General features: G+C 36.0%; 1 protein-coding gene across 1 annotated transcript in view; it reads left to right on the top strand.

Annotated features, from left to right (window-relative positions):
- Positions 1-19,275, top strand: part of LOC114049493 (nuclear pore complex protein Nup133-like) — a 68,622-nt gene that overhangs the window by 5,082 nt on the left and 44,265 nt on the right. The window contains exons 2-11 of the mRNA XM_027870733.1: positions 2,210-2,328; positions 6,638-6,741; positions 8,511-8,615; positions 9,674-9,811; positions 10,453-10,623; positions 11,600-11,755; positions 12,286-12,356; positions 13,878-14,025; positions 16,471-16,618; positions 18,096-18,253. Coding sequence (XP_027726534.1) covers positions 2,210-2,328; positions 6,638-6,741; positions 8,511-8,615; positions 9,674-9,811; positions 10,453-10,623; positions 11,600-11,755; positions 12,286-12,356; positions 13,878-14,025; positions 16,471-16,618; positions 18,096-18,253 — 1,318 coding nt within the window. The remainder of the gene's footprint in view (positions 1-2,209; positions 2,329-6,637; positions 6,742-8,510; positions 8,616-9,673; positions 9,812-10,452; positions 10,624-11,599; positions 11,756-12,285; positions 12,357-13,877; positions 14,026-16,470; positions 16,619-18,095; positions 18,254-19,275) is intronic.

Genomic DNA, 19,275 nt, shown 5'->3' on the forward strand with positions numbered 1-19,275 from the left:
GTAGTATTCTCCATCCACAGCTTGACTTATTTAATTGCTACTGACCAAGTAGCATATAGGAATCTCCTTTCTGCCTCACAGTCAATGTAGCACTTTGTTTTGCAACTTTCTGATGAACATATAGTATATTGTGTTGAAATTCGTTGTATTTCTGTCTTAGCCCTCTAGTAAGGCAGCCGTGACTGGGCTTAGGTTAAATTAGGTTCACATCTAGTGCCACTTGGCTCTTTGTGTGACTTAGGCCACGTTCCTTCCTTTCTAAGCCTGAGTTTTCTCATCTGTCAAAGGAGGGACATGACCTGTTAGATCCCTTCCAGCTCTGAATTTATGACACTATTAGATTCTAAATTCCATGATGGATGGGACTTTGTCTTACCTTATCTAAGCTTTATTTTTTTCCATAGTGACTATTACAATGTTCTGTATATGGTAGGTGATCAAGAAATTTTTTTTGTATCTATGTAAAGGATGCAGATCAAAGATACTTTTTCTTTATTTTTCTTAATTTTTTTGGTCTGTTTTCTTTCACAGCATGACTAACTTGGAACTGTGTTTTGCATAACTACTCATGATGTATAACCTGTGTCAAATCGCTTGCCTTCTCAATGGGGGAGAGAATTTGGAACTCAGAATTTGAAAGAAAAAAAATGTTAAATTGTTTTTACATGTAATTGGGAAAAAATAAAATATCAATAAGATTTAAAAACAAAAAAAAAGATTTAAAAAAAAGAAGAATAAAGGAGTGGTTAGAGTTAGATATTTGGTTGGTTTTTTTTTTTGTTGGTTTTTTTTGTTTTTGTTTTTGCTTTTTTGGTGAGGTAGTTGGGGTCATACAAGCTATTCAGTGTCAAATATCTGAGCTCAAATTTGAACTCAGCTCCTCCTGACTCCAAGGCAGGAGCTCTATCCACTGCGCCACCTAGCTGCTCCCAGAGTTAGATATTTGAGGGAGCTGGTTTCTTCCTGTTTATGTATTTTTCATAACCAAAGCTTGGGGGGGCGGGGCACAGAATCTGTCTTTATCTTAGAAATTTTCTTTGAGCAGAATTTGCTATAGGGATTTTCCTTCTTCTAGAAGTAGGAGGGTTGCAGATTGGTACTTTTATATGGGAAAAGTTACTTTTATAATTTCTATGGAAAAGAAACAAGCGTTTTGAACAAATGATTTCATCTTTAATACATCCAGTTTGGGCAAAATGCTCTACAAAATGTTTTTGTGATGTTACTTGTTGCTTTAATGAAAATTTGTAGTGAACAAGAACAATATCTTCTTTTAAGTTCCATTTTATTTGTTCTTCAGCTGCCCATGTTGAAGTAACAACCCTTCAGATAATATAAGGCCCCATAATAACAACGGGCACTTACACAGCATAAAGAACTTTCCTTGTCTCATTTGATCCTTACTACCACCCTGTGAAGAGGAAGATGCTATTTTTGTCCTCATTTTACAGATAAGGAAATTGAAGGTTAAGAGAAGTTTTTACTCAAGGTCACATAGCTAGTAAGTATCTGAGGCATGATTGAATTGGTGTTTTCCTAAGTCCAAATCCAACACTTTATCCAGCACTGTCCCACCTAGCTACTTAAAACCACATTATAGACTTTTCATTGTTTCAAGTGAGAGAGCACTGTGTACATGGGAAAGATACTTAAATTTCATCGCAAGATCCATGGAGTAATAAAATACTATTTACTGTAAAATGTAAGGTTCCTGAGAACAATGACTTTGGTTTTTTTAATCTTTTTATCTCTCTTTGCTTGTAGAGTGCTATATACGAAATAAGTGCTTTGTAAACGTTGAAATGGGAATTTTACTGCATTTTGAATAATTTAAAAAATGAGAAGGAAGTATTTCCACTTTACCGTGTTTACTGTAAAGAACAACAAAATCTCTTGTATTAGATGCTAATTGATTTACTAGTTTTTTATATAGTACCATAAATGAGCATATATCTCATATAAACTCGTAATTTCAGAGCTAGAAGGGATCGTTTAGTCCAGTCATATTTTACTGAGCTCTGAGATGTAAATACTTGCCCAAGCCCAGATAGCTAGTTATTAGCAGAGTTGAAAATAGAACCTAGGCTTCTTAACTACCAGTAAGGTACTTTTTCCACAGTACCTCATTTTTCCTTTTCCTGTCCCCTATTTTTAGATTTTCTTTAAATTAAATTACAAAACAAGTGACAAGCTGTATTATTTCATTTAGTGGAACACCCACGAGAATGGTACAGCACCAGTCTGTCAGTGAGACTGTCAACTATGATGTGAAAACTTTTGGATCTTCTCTTCCTGTTAAAGTTATGGAAGCTTTAGCACTGGCTGAAGGTAGGTGATGTTGGTCATGTTTCCGTTTTAGAAACTTTAGATAAAAGCCTAGGCTAAGAATAAAGGATCAGAATTTATGATTTGCGTCTATATATGTTTGACTCTGCTTTTCACAGTATATTGAAGACCATGAGGGATGTAACTAGTAACTTCAATAACAAAATGACTACCATGGTTGATTCCAGAGTAACCAAATTAAACCTTAACAGCCTTAACCTTTATTTAGCCAAAATCTAAACCAATATCAAAAGTCGACTAATAAGTATCATAAGAGTTTCAATCCTGCAAAATAGGCCAATAGGATTTTGAAATGAAGGATATTGACTAACTATTGCAGTAGAAACCAAGGAAAGCATAGATATTAATGAAGTCTTTCCTGAAGTCTTATTGCCATAATCTTTGGATTGCACAAAGTGAAGGGAGGGTCTGCTCACACAAGTTTTTTCTGTGATCTTTGACATGTTTATACAGAGGATTCTGCTTTCAGAATGAGAAACCTATAACAGCAATTCTATAGGAAAAATTCCAAAAAGAACAGGAAAATATTCTGCCTGTCTTCCCTATCCTTTAATCAGTCATGACTATAGAGAGAATGTGAAGAAAAACAAGGTTCAGGATTAGCCATGTTGTCCACTTAAGGATTTGGCTCCAAATTATGACCTTTCTGGTTTTCTTAACATTTCACCTTCCAACATACTCCACACTGTGACACTGGCCTCCTTGCTGTTCCTTGCACATAATGCTCTATCTCTCAGCTCTGAGCATTTTCACTGGCTATCCTTATGCTTGGAACTTTCTAATTCCTCCACCTCCTAGCTTCCTCATTTTCGGTCAAGTCTCAGCTAAAGTCCTACGTTCCCGAAAAAGTGTTTCCCAGTCCTCCTTAATCTCAGTGCCTTTTCTCTGAGATTATCTCCTACTTACCCTGTTTGTACATAGTTGTTTGCATATTGCCTCTCCATTAGGTTGTGAGCTCCTTGAGGGAAGGGGTTGTTTTTTGCCTTTCTTTGAATCCCCAGCATTTAGCATAGTGCCTAGCACATAGTAGATACTTAATAAATGCTTGCTGACTTTACTTGATTAGCTGGTTTTTCCCTAAATAATGGAATATTTATACTTTAATTCACATGTGCTGTCACAGTGCCCCTGGGGTTTCCTAGAATTTTTGTAAAGGATTTCAGCAGTAATTTTTAGACATCAAAATTTCTACCATCGTTCTACATGAATTAAATATTTAAATAGTCTATGCTAAGTACTGGAGATACAAAATTTAAAAAGGGGTTAAAAAATAGTCCTTGCCCTCAAGGACCTCACAGTCTAATGGCAGAGACAATATGCAAATACCTATGTATAAATAAGATATATACAGGATAAATTGGAGATAATCTCAGGGAAGTCACTAAGATTAAGAAGGATTGGGAAAGGCATTTTGCAGAAGGTACAGTTTAAGGCAGGACTTGAAGGAAGTTAGGGAAGCCAGGAGATAAATGAGGAGGGAAGAAATTTCAGGAGGGGTTACCTGCCAGTGAAGATGCTGGAGTTGGAAGATAGAGTATCATGTGCAAGGAACAGTTAATCAGTCAATAAGCATTTATTAAGTACCAGACAGTGTGCTGAACACTGAGTATACAATGAGGCAAAAGTTACTGCATCACAGGATAGATAGAGGAGTATAAGGTATAAGAGGACTGGAAAGATAGGATGGACTCGGGTTGTGAAGGGCTTTAAAAGACAAACAGGATTTCATATTTGAAAACCAATTTGATAACTGAGTGGAGCATGGACCAGAGTGGGGAGAGACTTCGGGCAGGGAGACCAACCAGAAAGCTATGCTAAGTTTAGGCATGAAGAGATGAAAACCTGCACCAGGGGGATGACAATGTTAAAAGAGAGAAGGGGGCATATATAATAGTTGTTATGATGGCAAAATCTACGGGATTTGGCAACAAATTGGATATGGGAGAGAAGGGAGAGAGTGAGGAGTCAAGGATGATCTCTAGATTGTGAACCTGGGTGATTGGGAAGATGGCGGTATTCTTGAAATAGGAAGGGTAGGAGGAGAGGAGGATTTTTTTTTTTTTTTGCTTTTTGGCTAGGCAATGGGGTTAAGTGACTTGCCCAGGGTCACACATCTAGTAAGTGTCAAGTGTCTGAGACCAGATTTAAATTCAGATCCTCCTGACTCCAAGGCTGGAGTTCTGCTCTGAGAGGAAGATTTTTGCGGAAGGAATATGAGTTCTCTTTCATACATGATAAGTTTAAGATGGCTATGGAATATCCCATTCAAAATGTTCAGGAGGTAGTTGAAGATATGAGACTGAAGGTCAGGAGAGAAGATATGGCTGGATAAATAGATCTGAAAATCATCTGCATGGGAATGATGATTGAATTCGTGGGAGCTAATGAGATCACCAAGTGAAATAATAGAGAGGAAGAAGTGAAGAGGGCCCAGGATAGAACCTTGGGGGACACCGATCCAGCCAGGGAGACTGAAAAGAAGCAATTCAACAAGTGGGAAGACAATCAGGAGAGAGCAGTGTCATGAAAACCTAGAGAGAAGAGAGTGTCAAGGAGAAAGAGGGAGATGGACAGTGTCAGAGGCTGCAGAGAAGTCAAGAAGGATGAGGGTTGAGAATAGGCCATTAGATTTGGCAATTATGTATGGTATTATACACATACATATATGGGGAGGTGTGCATATATACATATTATATATATAGTGAGAGAGAGTGTATGTGTGTGTGTGTGCGGGAGTGCATGCATAAACTAATTTTAACTAATTATTCCACCTAAAATCTAGTTCTAACCTTGATCCCTTGGACTTTTAGAAATGCCACGGAAAGACTGTTTTGAAGCTTGCAGGTTAGAATTTTTCTTGATGAACTCTTGAGCCAGTTCCTGATATTTAGCTCCTTGTTCAGTTATCCCAAATATCACAGTTCACTCCAGATGACCTCCTTCTTCAGTGGAGGTTTAAATTTGCTCCTTAGGGGTACATATCTCCCTTTATAAACTAGTCATCTCCAATATGACAGAGGTAAAGCCCAGTGCATTCCATCAGTTTAAAACACATCAGTTCAGCGGCCCCATCATCAAAAGAGTGCACTGTTATCTGCAGTCATCAGTGATTCCCACATTTCTAGGCATCCATGACCTCAACAGTGAGGACAGTACTTCCCTGGTACAGATTCCAGCCTCTCTACCTCTTTTCAGTATTAATGAATGAAACAGTGATGAGATTAGACTTGTTGACCTTCAAGTATGGAGACCCAGGGAAGATGGTGCTGACATATTGGACTGTGTAGATTTGCATAGGTAGCACTCCTTTGGCTCCTCACGAAGAGTCCCCCTAAAATGGCCTTGATATTTCAGGACTTTAAGGAATGTAGTCCTTGTGGTGTATAGAGGGTTTTGATCTGTTCTACTTTTTTTATTTAAAATAAATGAAAATTGGGATCCGTTCAAAGTATGAAAAAGTTCCAGGGCAGAAATAGTTCTAACTAGTAAAAATAGCATTTGATCATCCTATTTGTGGATTTATCCCTGCCATTTGTTTTTCTTTTCCTTCATCCTTTTCATCTGATTCATGTGTCCTCAAATATCATTAGCCTTTATCACATATAAAGGGAGAGAGATAAACTCAAATCAATAAAATTTCCATAAATATTAACACGTAGCTGATTTTTTCCAATGGGAAAGAGCTTGTGAATGAATGAAAACAGTTTTTAGGTGATCAGAGATTTTACTTGTCCATGTTATCACTATTCTCTGTTGCCAAATAATAGAGTGACATCAATATGCTAGTTAAGTTTTGCCAAAAGCATGCTTGACATTCTGTTTAATGAAATCATTTTGGGGGTTCTGTTTTATATATGATACTAGAATGTAAGGGTTGAAAGTCAGCTTATTGAATATCTTAGTCTTACTACCCTGTTCCACCCTTTTTTAAAAAAAAAAAAGATAAGGAAATAGAGGCCCTTTTTTAGAGGCCTTTACTGGAAGGTCTTTTTTCAAAGTAATTCTCTCTGGGATTTTACATAGCTACTTAGATGTATTTTTTAAAGTGATTATACATATAAAAAAAAAGATATGATTTTGGAAATAAGTGATAGTAATTGAATCATCCAAGGATATTTTTTCTTTTTAATTAATTTCACATTAGTTTAAGTTACCTTTGGGTTAAATTAAGTCCCTTTACAGTCTAGTATGGCTTTGCTGTAATGTCATGAATTTTGCAATTTTGCTAGCTTCTACTGTATTTGAAGTGCTATTTTGAGGCTTGTCTTATAATTTTCATTTTCTTTCTCAGCTGATGATCAGTTGACTGTCCATATAGATGAAAGTGGATGGGCATGGCTGGTTTTCAAAGAAAGACTCATTATTTGGAGGATTGGTCAGTCGCCAGTCACTAAGGTAATAGCTTTGTAAAGAAGAGACAAGTAATTAAATAGTTGAAAAAAAATTTTGCTTAAATGTTGGCTAGAAATAAGCAAAACTATTCTTTATGAATACTTTTATTATTACTTTTTATGAATATATGTATTTATTAGTTTTGTAAAGTAACTGTATGATACTGTGTATGTATACAGATATGTTGGAAAATAATATGATGAGTCATTTCTCCCTTTTCCCCTTTTTAGAATTTCCAAACATATTCTTGAGATTCATGTTTGTTAATTGGCTGTTAATTTAATTGAATAAAGAAACAGAAATTTTTAATGAATGTATTCCAGATTGAGGAAAATCTGGCCAAAAGCACAGAAAATGGTCACATCTGGAACAATGAAGTGGAAAGCATTCCTATGTACTGGTCAGGAATGCTGAGATCAAGTCAGAAACAGTAGGCAATTAGGGAGTAATTGAAAGCCAATGCAGGGGGCAGGGTATCAATAACCAAAGCCAAAGTCTGGGTAGCAGTGTTATCAAAATTAGTTTATAGGAAATGGAGCAGGATAGACTGAAGAGAGCAGATTTGTTTAAGAGGGCTGGACCGATTCCACTGTCTTTCAGCCAGGATTTTAAAGCCTTCTCACGTAAGAACTAGAAAAAACCTGCCATAGGATTGGAGCTATTAAAGATATTGTACAATGTTTAATAAAATTTTAAAGGTAATTTAAAGCCATTCTAATAGCAGAGGGAGCATAAATTTGTCTAAATGTAAAGGTAATCCATAGCTCCTGACTTTCTGACTATTGTAGTTCCTCTCATACATTACTCATGTGGCTTCACTTCTTTCTGCCCACTGCTTTCAAAGTTAGATGACTTCTTTGCTATCATGGAAATAGTATCATTGGGCAAACGGTCCCACTAAACAAGTTAGGAAGAATTCTTGGTGCCTAGCCAAGAGAGACAGGAAAGAGACAATCAAAAGCGTGAAATTAAATAATAATTAAGAATTAACTTTACATGCAAACAAACAAACCAACTGAGAAGACACTAGTTAATTTTTAAAGGAAAAGGAAATAATTACAGTAGCCAAGCAGTTGTTATAGTGGCTAACATACTTCTTTAGTTATTTCTTTGAGCTACTTTGTTTTAAAATAATAATAGTAAGATGAAAGTTGGATTTTAAAAAATATTTTGTAATTTAAACTGCAAAGAATAAATGAAAAAGCATTTTTTAAACTCTATGTGCAAAGCACTGTGAGGTACTGGGGATACAAACAGAAAAGTAAAACAGGCTTGCCCTCAAGGAGTTCACGGTCTAGTGGGGCCAATTGCAGCTGCAAGTCTGATTGCAGGGCTCAGTGGTCCTTAGAAGGATGTAGTGGCAAAGCAGATGATAATGCCTCTTTCTTAGTGTTATTTTCATGAGTAAAACTCTAGAGTTTCTGATATGGAGTCATATGACAGAGCCAAGGACTGTGGGGAAAACTTGTCTGGATCTTCAAGGAGCTATGGCTGCTAAGGAGGTGAGGGCTGAAGTCAAGGTTGCCAGGCCCCATCTCCCCAGGATACCTCTGTGGATGGCGTCTGAGAGGGTACTCCTGGCCTTGAGGTGAAGGGCCTGTTTTCCTTAAGGAGTAAAGGGAAGTGGTAACAAAGTTTGACTCACTTGGCACGTGTGTAATGTAGCAATTTTGAGCAGTGGATCAGAGTTCAGAACAGAAGAGAAAGGACAGAAATCTCATGTATATTTCTGTTTGATCAGAGGAGTCATATATTTTGGTACTTTCTTACAGTTATCGGTTTGCAAAGAACTTCAGCTACCACCCAGTGATTTCCCGTGGAGTGCTGATTTGGTAGCCCTCTCCCACCCTGCAACCTGTAAAGTCCATTCTATTCAGGTAAATAACATAAACATTTATTAAACAAATCAAACTTAAAGTGTTCCTCTAATGCATTGTTGGTAGAGTTGTGAACTGATCCAAACATTCTGGAGAGCAGTTTGGAACTGTGCCCAATGAGCAAATCAAGCTGTGCATACCCTTTGATCCAAGGATACCACTACTAGGTCTGTATCCCAAAGACAAAAAAAAAGAGAAAAGGACCTGTTTGTGCAAAAAATATTTATAGCAGCTCTTTTTGGGGTGGCAAAGAATTGGAACTTGAAGAGATGCTCATCAATTGGGGAATGACTAAACAAGTTGTAGTATATGATAGTAATGGAATACTATTGTGCTGTAAGAAATGAGGAGCAGGCAGACTTCAGAAAAACCTGGAAAGACTTTCATGGACTGATACTGAGTGAAGTGAGTAGAACCAGGAGAATACACAGTAACAACAATATTGTATGATGATCATCTGTGAATGACTTAGCTTTTCTCAGCAATACAGTGATCCAAGACAGTCCCCAAGGACTCATTTTGAAAAATGCTGTCCACCTCCAGAAAAAGAACTGATGGAGTCTGAATACAGATTGAAGCATACTGTTTTTCACTTTATTTTTTCATGGGTTTTTTTTTGTTGTTGGTCTGTTTCTTCTTTTACAACATGACTATTAATATGGAAATACGTTTTTCATGATTGTGTGTATATAACCTGTATCAAATTGCTTACCATCTTAGAGGGGAGGGAGAAAATTTCGAACTCAAAGTTTAAAAAAAAATGGATGTTAAAAATTATGTTTACGTGTAATTGGAAAAAAGTGAAATATTATTTAAAAAAAATAACAAAGTGTTCCTGACTTAAGTTAGAATTGATGGAAGGAGTTTCCACTCAGGGGGTTCTCTGCAAAGCCACAAGTCTGAATCAAAAGCAAAAATATGTACACAGCTTTTATTTAACCTTTTCCAGTATTCATATTATAAACTACCATCTTTGTCAACATTTTGAAATCATTACATCAGAAGTTTTCCTATATATTATAATTGCTAAGTGTGTTTTAATATAATTTAATTTCAAGTCTGTGGCAGTAATGGTTGCCACCAGAGAAGGATCTGTTCGATATTGGCCCAGCCTTGTGCATGAAGACAGCTATGTAGAGACTGCTGTCGACTTTGGAAGTATAGACAAGGTGTGGAGTTTTCTGACAGCTGTGCAGGTATGGTGCATATTTTCCTTTGTGTCAGAAATGTATGTGGGGCATCTGAGAGACATAAGTTGGATAGTTGAAAAATGAGACCACTGATCAGACCAGATATGCCAGGAAAGCAGAAGAAAGAAAAGCAGTGAGGTAGTCTGGGGAAAGGCTTCAATTCAAGCCTACATCTTGACCTGTTAGTATGGGGAGTGAATACTATAATAGAATTCTAACACATGATAGGCTGGGATTGTTTTAAACAGCATTTTGGAGGAACAGGTTATTTTTATCAGGTGACTAGAAGTCACAGTATAAATTTGGAAGAATAGCTTTTCCTTATGATTAGTGAACTTAACAATATTATCATTAGATTTAATCATTGATGTATTAAATTTATAATTGAACAATCTTTACAAAAATAGAGATTATGACTCAGAAATTGGGGGTTTTTATGCAGAAAATCTTTTTTTTCTGCAAAATTTGTGTGAGCTGCTATGTATTTTGACAAAAACAACAAGACTTTTCACTTTTAATACTTTAAAAATTAGTTTTAGGATGCATATGATTTTGCTTGTGGAAAGCATTTTTTTAATTATTATTCATTTTCTTCGAAAGTTTCCATGTTAGAAGTTATTTTGATTGCAGTGTTACTTTTTTCTTAGGGTGGAAGCTTTATTTTGGCCTCTTCAAGGACCCAGCTAATTCGATTGATACCTGATAACTTAAGCAAGATTCATCAACATGTCCTTCCACAGGGTCAAGGCATGCTTTCAGGAATTGGTCGAAGAGTTTCTTCTCTTTTAGGAATTTTATCTCCCAGCAGTGACCACACAGTAAGTTTGAAAAATGAAGGTAAAAGGACTTTAAAAAGGACTAATAAGTTTTCTACTTAAATCTAAAGTTCTGATGACTTAATATATTTTTCTCTTTAGTAGTAGTACAGTCTTATAGAATCACTCAAGAAGTACAACTCTGAATCCTCATCAAATAATATTTATTAAGGACTCATCTGCATAGGCCATCAAAGTGACCAAATGTTATATCTATCAGTATTTTGTATAACTTTAAAACCATATTCTAAATTTATAATATTCTTAAAAATAAAATTATTTTTTTTCTTTTTTTTTTGTTTCGTTTTGTTTTTTTGGTAAGGCAATTGGGGTTAAGTGACTTGCCCGAGGTCACACAACTAGTACGTGTCAAGTGTTTGGTCTGAGGCCGGATTTGAACTCAGGTCCTCCTGACTTCAGGACCCGTGCTCTATCCACTGTGCCACCTAGCTGCCCCAAAATAAAATTATTTTAATAAAAATATATTTAAAGTTGACTATAGAATCTGTTACCTCTAACAGATTCTAATAATTATTATACATATAGATATTTATTTATTGTTCTAAGTACATAATAACCATAATACCTGAGTTAAAAGTTAAAACCTAAGTTAAAATACTGGTTAAAAGCCAAATTTCTAATTACCAAAGTAAATCTATACAGTTCTGAAAGCTGTAGTTTTATAAGATCTTTTTGTTTGTTTGTTTTGTTTTTTGGTGAGGCAGTTGGAGTTAAGTGATTTACCCAGAGTCACACAGCTGGTGTCAAGCGTCTGAGATCAGATTTGAACTCAGGTCCTCCTGACCGCAGGGCTGGTACTCTATCCAGTGCGCCACCTAGCTGCCCCCCTTTTATAAGGTCTTATCTCAGAAATGATTGTGCTGGAATTATATAAATAGCCAAAAACCATAATATATTTGGAGTTTGTGATAAAAATTGTATTTCATATAACTGACTTAAGAATGACGTTTCTCTACAGCTTTCCGGTGTCCTCTGGGATAAAGAGAAGGCGAGTTATTATACCCTCACAAGTTCAACCCTAAGCAAATGGGAAATAGACAATACTTCAGAAAGACAAGGCCAAAGTTGGGACATAAATAAAGCCCTTAAGGAGAACATCACAGATGCAATTTGGGTAAGGGAGAAACTGTTCTCCAGTGGATTTTTTCAGCTTTGTTTTTGTGACTGACACCTTGCATTGCTTTTATTTATCTTTAAAAAATGTTTTATTGTTACCTTTTGTTTTTACATAATTCACTTCTGTATATCCCCAACACCCTCTACCCCCAGGCATTGAACCTTCTTGTAATAAAGAAAAAGAGTCAAAAATAAGCGATGTAGTGACTATGTTTGGCAACCTCTGCACCATTCTCTATTGATAGTCCTTCTCCTAAGAGGAAGTTGCCTCCAGTTATTTTAGAGTATCTGAAAATTCTCAAAACAAAATTAATTTTGATTCTCTTTATCTTTAAAGAGAATGTAGCACTTCTATAGAGCACCTCACCATGTAGCACTTCTGTACAAGAGTACATACAAGTCACTTTCACAAAATCGAAGAATAATGTTCAGTTAACAAAAATCTAGGAACACTTCGATCATTGATTAACCTGTTTGTTTTTTAAAAATTTAATTATGTTTATTATTGTAATCCATGTCTTGCTCTAGGGGTCAGAAAGTAATTATGAAGAAATCAAAGGGGGTATCAACATTGAATACTTGGATTTGCAGCAGAATTGGTAAGCAGTTAATTTTTACAAGGAAGAAAGGATAGTAGCAGTTTGTAAAGATCAGTGATGCTATTGTAAAATGATGAGCATTCTTTCCCTTTCTTTTTCCTCTTCCCTTTCCACATGTTCCATATTTTATCTAGCTGAATGGTCTTTTTGATTCCACATTTTGTGCATTGTTAGTCTCTGACATGAATATCCAACTTTGTAAAAACATTCTGGTCACACCAACCAACAGAGACTCATCTAACAGTAACACTGTCGCTGGAGGTATTTGGATCCTTTTCTTATTCACATTTCCCAGTGTTGCAGGCAGTCTCAGCAGTGCTGTGCCTGCTTCCTTCTCTTAGTGTGGAAGAGAAGGGGAGTAAATATAATTGTATTCCAACGTGAAACTCAAAGTGACATTTCACATAAAAGTACTGTTCAAGTACTAAAGTTCAGCCAGACTGTCTTCTATAGACAGATCTGGGCTAGCTTTTTAGTAATGGTGTATCATAGGAAACATTGCTCAGGATTTAGAATCAGAGAGCCTGGGTTCAAATTCTGACACTTCTGTTTCACAGATAAACTTCAAACTCTTTACCCCTCTCAAGGCTTCGTCTGTAAACAAAGGGGCTAGGCTACATGATCTCTAACATCTTTCCAACTCGATCTAATCTGTGATTTTATGATGGTAACCACCATTTATAATATTGTTTTTATGGGAAATGTTTCATGAGTTCCAAATAGCTGACTTACAAATCCATTTTTTAGAATATAAAATTTTCATAAGGAAAATGCCTGTATTTTATATAGCTTGGAAAAATTTAGATTATTTGAGGTGTGACTTATAATTAAGATACATACTAGGATTTCTTATTCTCAAAGTGTGCTTTAGAAAATACCTCACAGGGGCAGCCAGGTGGCTCAATGGATAGAGCACCAGCCCTGAAGTCAGGAGGACCTGAATTCAAATCCAACCTCAGACACATAACACTTACCAGCTGTGTGACTCTGGGCAAGTCACTTAACCTCAACTGCCTCACTAAAATAAATAAATAAATAAATAAAACCTCACAGAACTTGTTTACTAGTGCAGTCAGATACTTTTGTCAGGCATTTCACTCATTTCAGATTCAGTGCTGTTTTGTAAAGGATGGTAATTCTTTTCTTTCATTTTTATATTTTATTTTATTTTTGGTGTTAGTGAGAAGTTGCCTTTTTGTTTTGTTGTTTTTTTTTTTTTTACCATTGAATAGAAGTGTTAGTGTTTCCAATGGATGTTAGGGGTGGGAGGGCAAGAAATAAGATTCTTTTGCTAGTTCAGGAAGTGTCGAATCAGAAGAATCAGTGGCTTAAATTTGTGTAATTGATTAAAAAGATACCCTGAATTTCTGAGGTAAGAGGTATGAACAGCTAAGTAGAAACTTCACAGACTTGAACAAATAATCACCATTGCTGTGTGTTCTCTTCCCTAGATAGTAATAAATGAATTTATAGGACTGATTGGGTATTCTATTGAAGGTTTTTTTCTCTTTAATTGAATAGTGATGGACTCGTGATTTTAGCATCAGCATGGCACCCAGGAGATAGTCCATGTCTCACGTATTATTCTTTAATAACAGTAGAGGACACTGGCTACCAACTCTCTGGGGAAGTTACTGTTGAAGTTACCCAGTATAATCCACCTTTTCAGGTAAGGAATTGTATGGAATTTTATTTAAATCATCAGCCTGGAATTACACAATTACAGTGATTTTTGTTTTGAATGATGGTGAAAATATTCATGCACTTAGTTTAAAAATATTGAAAACCTGCCTCTTGTTGCTTTAAATCTTTGTTTTTCCACATCACAGAGTCTTGGAGTTTGTTGGGACTTCTGAGGCGATCTAGTCAGTCAAGCATTTATCATAGTGTGCTAAACATTGGGGATAGGGAAAAAAAGGCAAAAATAAGCCTTACTATTTAGCATTTTATGTGATATTCAGACAGATAACATGTAAATAGCTTGATATGTGCAAACTATTTACAAAGTAGGTGCAAAGTCATCTGAGAGGGGAAAGTGCTGAAAGTTGGCAGGGTGTGGAAGGACCTTTTGCAGAAAATGAAATTTAGGCTGAATATTGAAGCAAGCTGGGGAACTAAAGGTCAGATGTGTGAGAGCAGAGCATTCTGGACATAGGACGCACCACGTACAAGACATGGAGATGGAAAATGGAGTGTTATGGTTATGGGGGAGTAAGTAGGCCATTGTGACTGGATCATGGAGTTTGTGGAGGGGAGTGGTGTAAGAAGACTGGAAAAGTTGGGGAGAGCTTTAAATGCCAAATAGAGAAAGGAGAGGAATGTGAGAAATGTTTTGGAGATAGAGTTGATGAGACTCAACATCTGATTTAGTGTGGCAGATGAGAGAGTGAAGAGTCAGGATGACTGAGGTTAAGAACTTGGGTGACTGGAAACATGGTCATATCCTCTACAGAAATAGAAAGGTTGGGAAGAAGGGTGAGTTTAGGGCAGGGGTTCTTAGCCTTGGGTCTGTGGACTTGTTTTGTTTTTTTACTTCGATAACTGTATTTCAGTGTAAGTGGTTTTCTCTATGTAATTTTCATGTTCTTAAACACATTATTTTGAGAGGGGCTCTTTAACAGACTGCTAGAGGGTTCTGTGACACAAAAAGATCAAGAACTTCTGGTTTGGAGAGAAGATGAGTTCTATTTTTGAACATATTCAGTTTGAGATGGTCATTGATCATTTAGGTAGAGATATCCAGGAGTCACTTGGTGACTCAGGCCTGGAGCTCAGGTGAGAGAGCTAGGGGCTGAATATGTAGATTTGTCATATATACAGAGATGACAGCCCAACCCTGTGGGAGCTGTTAAAATCACTAAAAGAGAGAGGTTAGAGATGAGAGAAGAGGACCCAGGGTGGAGCTGTAAGGTACATTCTACCAGAGAGGCCAGGACAGGCATCATGAGAAAGGAGACTGAGCCGTGATCAGACAAATAGGAGCAGAACCAGACCTTTATGAAAGTTCTAGCAGAAGCCATCAAAAGTCAGGACCATTAAAGTCAAAATTTATCAGTGTAAATTAAATTGTGTACTATAGTCTTTTCATTTAGTTTTTAAAGACTTTCATATGAAAATTGCTAAAATATTAAACCATGCATTTTGTGAGACTTTTTCAAAATTTGAATTCTTATTATAGAATCAGTTTAATAAAACCCTAACATATTTTAATACCTTATGTAAAACTAGAAAGCAAAATGTTGCCTGTAAACAACAATAGCTCATCTGATAATTTGATCATCCTTTGGATTAGTGATTGATTGAGAATCAACCTGGTTTTGTTTCTAATTCTGTCACTGACTTGTTGTATGAACTTGGACAGGTTGCTTAGTTTTCCTGTGCCTCAGGTTTTTGGCCAGGGAAATAAGAATAAAAATGTCCTATGCTAATGTCAGTTCTAAATTAAATCAATAAATTAATTATTTTAAATTATATTAAATATTTTGAATTATTTGATTTAAAAAAAAAACTCACATTTACTAGAAGATTTTAGTGTTAGACTTGGAGTCAGGAAGATCTGCATTCAAATTTTGGCTCCCTACATTTACCCCCTTTGTGCCTCAATTTCCTCACCTGTAAAATTGTGAGGATAATGCTTATGTTTGCTATCTAGGAATTAGGCAGCTAGGTGACTCTGTGCATAAAGCACTGGACTTGCAGTTGGGAAGACTGTAGTTCAGATCTTGCCTCAGACACCCTCAGTTTTCTTATCTGTAAATTGGGGATAATAGCAAACTACATTAGAGAATTTTTGTTATCCTCAAATGAAGTAATATTTGTAAAGCACAATATACATTCAGGTACTTTATGATTGTCAGCTATTATTTACTGATAGAATTAATTTTTAGATTTTCTGGTTATAAATGGTATTTTTTCCTGTACACTTGTGTATAAACTTATTTTTGAAGTTGTCTGTGGCTCATTTATTGTAAGTGACTTTTTGACTTAGGCTTAAATTTTTAAATATTTTGTTCTTGTATAGATTCACATATAACACGAAATAGGTAGCTAAGCACACAAAAAAGGTAATTTTCTTTTTCTTTGCTTTTTTGGAATCTTAAATGAAATTATTCAGTCTGAAGAACTGGTGATGTCCCGATTGTTGGTCCCTGATTTTTCAAACCAGGCTGCCTATCTCTATGGTGAAAATGCTGTCTTTGCCTGTTCCACAGGAACTGGAAGATGTTCATTACCTCAAGAGAAAATTATCTTCAGTGCTCATGGTAAAAGTAGTAGTTACAGGAAGCATGACTTATACTTATTAATCATCTTTACCATTCTTTTACTTTATTTTTTAGTCTAATGGTTCTCCATATATAGTGTCCTCAAAGGCTTACAAGACACTTATCTCTACTTCCGTAATGGATGTCACCCTTTTACTTGGGGGGGGGGGGGGAAGCTGTGGTAAAATTTTCATGCTGTTAAGAGGAAGAAAATAATAATATTTTCTCTAGAGGAAAGAAGCAGCTAGGAAAGAAACTGATAAATAAGAGGTGAAGAAAGCCTATTACAGTGGTCTGGTCATGGTAGGTACTATGTAAATATTATCAAATTACTTTTGGCAAGATGGATAAAATTGGAAAGTAGAGTCCATAATTCTATGAAATTCTGCATACCCAGTCTCCAAGACCCCCACTTTGCCATAAGGCACTATATATCAACTTGCTATCTTTTTTGTTACTGTAGTAGTGTGATCATCTTTAAGAAGGAAGGACACAGAACCAGCTTTTTATATCCACCATTATGACTTTTAGGAAGAAATGTTAGAGGTGATTTAAAATAAACCCCTAATTTCTCAGAGAAGTAAATTGAAGTCCCAGGAAGTTAAGCAACTTGGATAAAATCATACAGCAGACCTCATTGGTGGAAGAGCCAGAATGAGAGCCAGGGCTCCCTGACTGGAGGTTTTCCCCAGGGCTCTTTGTGTTGCACCAAACTGCCTCTTCTACTTTGAAAAACAATATTTATATGGTGCTTTTAGCTTTACGGCAGTCTTAAGAAGTAAGTAACACCAGTGTTATTTATTATCATCATGCTAAAGATGAGCAAACTGAATTCATAGGAGTGACTAGCCCTGGTCACACTAATAATTGTCAGGAACCCAGATTTTAACTCGGTTCTATAGACTTTTTTTTTTAATTAAAACTTTTTTTTTTTTTAAGGACCAGGTCTCCTCTTGTCTAGGTTGAAAATACAATGGTTACTCATAGACCTGATCCCACTACTGATTGGGTTGGGAGCTTTGACCTATTTTATTTCGGACCTGGACTGGTTTTTCTCTCTCCGGGCTTTGTGTTGACATCGTACAGCCACCCAGTTGGCTTAGCACACTATACCTCACAACTCTCAAATTCAAGAGATTGACTGCCGTCAGCCTCCCAAATTAGCAGGTTTTCTAGGTGTGCACCAGCATGTCCAGCATCCCTGCTAATTCTCAGTCCATCGCCTTTCCCATTTCATTGCCTCAAAGATCTGGAGTGTTGGTTTGCAGAAATACTAAAGAGGAAAAAATAAGTTTTGAAATATAATTATCTTTAAAAGTTTTTTAATACCTTTCATTAATGTTTAATTGATTACATCATGGTTAGCAGGTGAAGTTTTATTTGTGATTAAGGAAAATTTATGAACTATAAAATATTTTGTGAAAAATATTTCCTTTCTGTTACATAACCTTTATCATTATGTCTTTCTTTCTTTTAGGAGATAGTATTTTGGGAGCTGGTTCCTGTGCTGGTCTTCCAGTTTTTTTCTCTAGGAACAGTGGACTAGTGGCAATTGTTTCTAGGGAAAATGTTTCAGTATTACCAGAAGACCTTGAGGATTCCTTGGCTTCTTCAGTTGCTGGACCAAATAATGAGGTATTATATAGTCTCTCAAGTGAATTGTCAATATTATATGAAAAGACTAAAAATAATGAATAGTTTGGATTAGTTCACCATTTTTTATACTTCTAGTGAAAAAAACAAAAGCCAGGCCTATGTAATATAAAACATCTAATCAATTTAAAATTTAAAAGTTTATTTGGCAAAGTAGAGATATTTGGATTATGTTTTTCCCTTTAGACATGCTTTAGACCAATGAGTATTATTTAGACCATGCTTTAGACCTTTAGACCAATGAGTGTTATTTAAACTTAGAAATTAAAGAAATTTTGATATTCAGTGGAACACAATGTATTATATATATTATACAACAAAAAACCTTAAGACAATGGTAACAATAACTATGATGAATAATTTGGCTTATAATATTGTTTGTGATAAACAAAAAAGGTAATTATGTGTTGTGAAATAATGGTTTCTTTATTCTTTAGTCTGTCACAAAAGAGTGTAAGTAATGATGTTAAACATGACCTATGTCCTTAAAATGTCTGAATTTCTTTTGTAGTACTTTAGTTTATCTTTTTTTTTTTTTTGTGAGGCAGTTAGGTTTAAATGACTTGCCCAAAGTCACACAGCTAGGAAATACGTGTCTGAAGCTGACTTTGAGTTCAGGTCCTCCTAACTCTAGGGCCAGTGCTCTCTCCACTGCGCCACCTAGCTGTCCCCTAGTTTATCTTTTTCAAAAAGACTGATCCTTCTTGGTTTCCTTTGCCAAGTTGATTCATCATCCTCCTGCCATCTAAGCGATTATTACCCCAGAGCTCTGCCCTATTTTCTCATCATTTCTTCTGCCCTAGCGTTCCCCGATATCCTCATTTGTTTCTACAAGTTTAGTTATCTCCTCTACACAGGCAACTCCCAAATCTTTATATCCTACCCTAATTCCTTAAATAAGATTCAGGCCTGCACCTCCTAACACCTCAGGCCATGCAAAGCCAGAGTCATCATCATTTGCCCTACACCTACTTTCCCAACTTCTTTTTTTTCTTCACAATACC

This window comes from Vombatus ursinus, unplaced genomic scaffold (genome assembly GCF_900497805.2).
Source record: "Vombatus ursinus unplaced genomic scaffold, bare-nosed wombat genome assembly UNPS02014798.1, whole genome shotgun sequence".
In the NCBI taxonomy this organism is placed as follows: Eukaryota; Metazoa; Chordata; class Mammalia; order Diprotodontia; family Vombatidae; genus Vombatus; species Vombatus ursinus.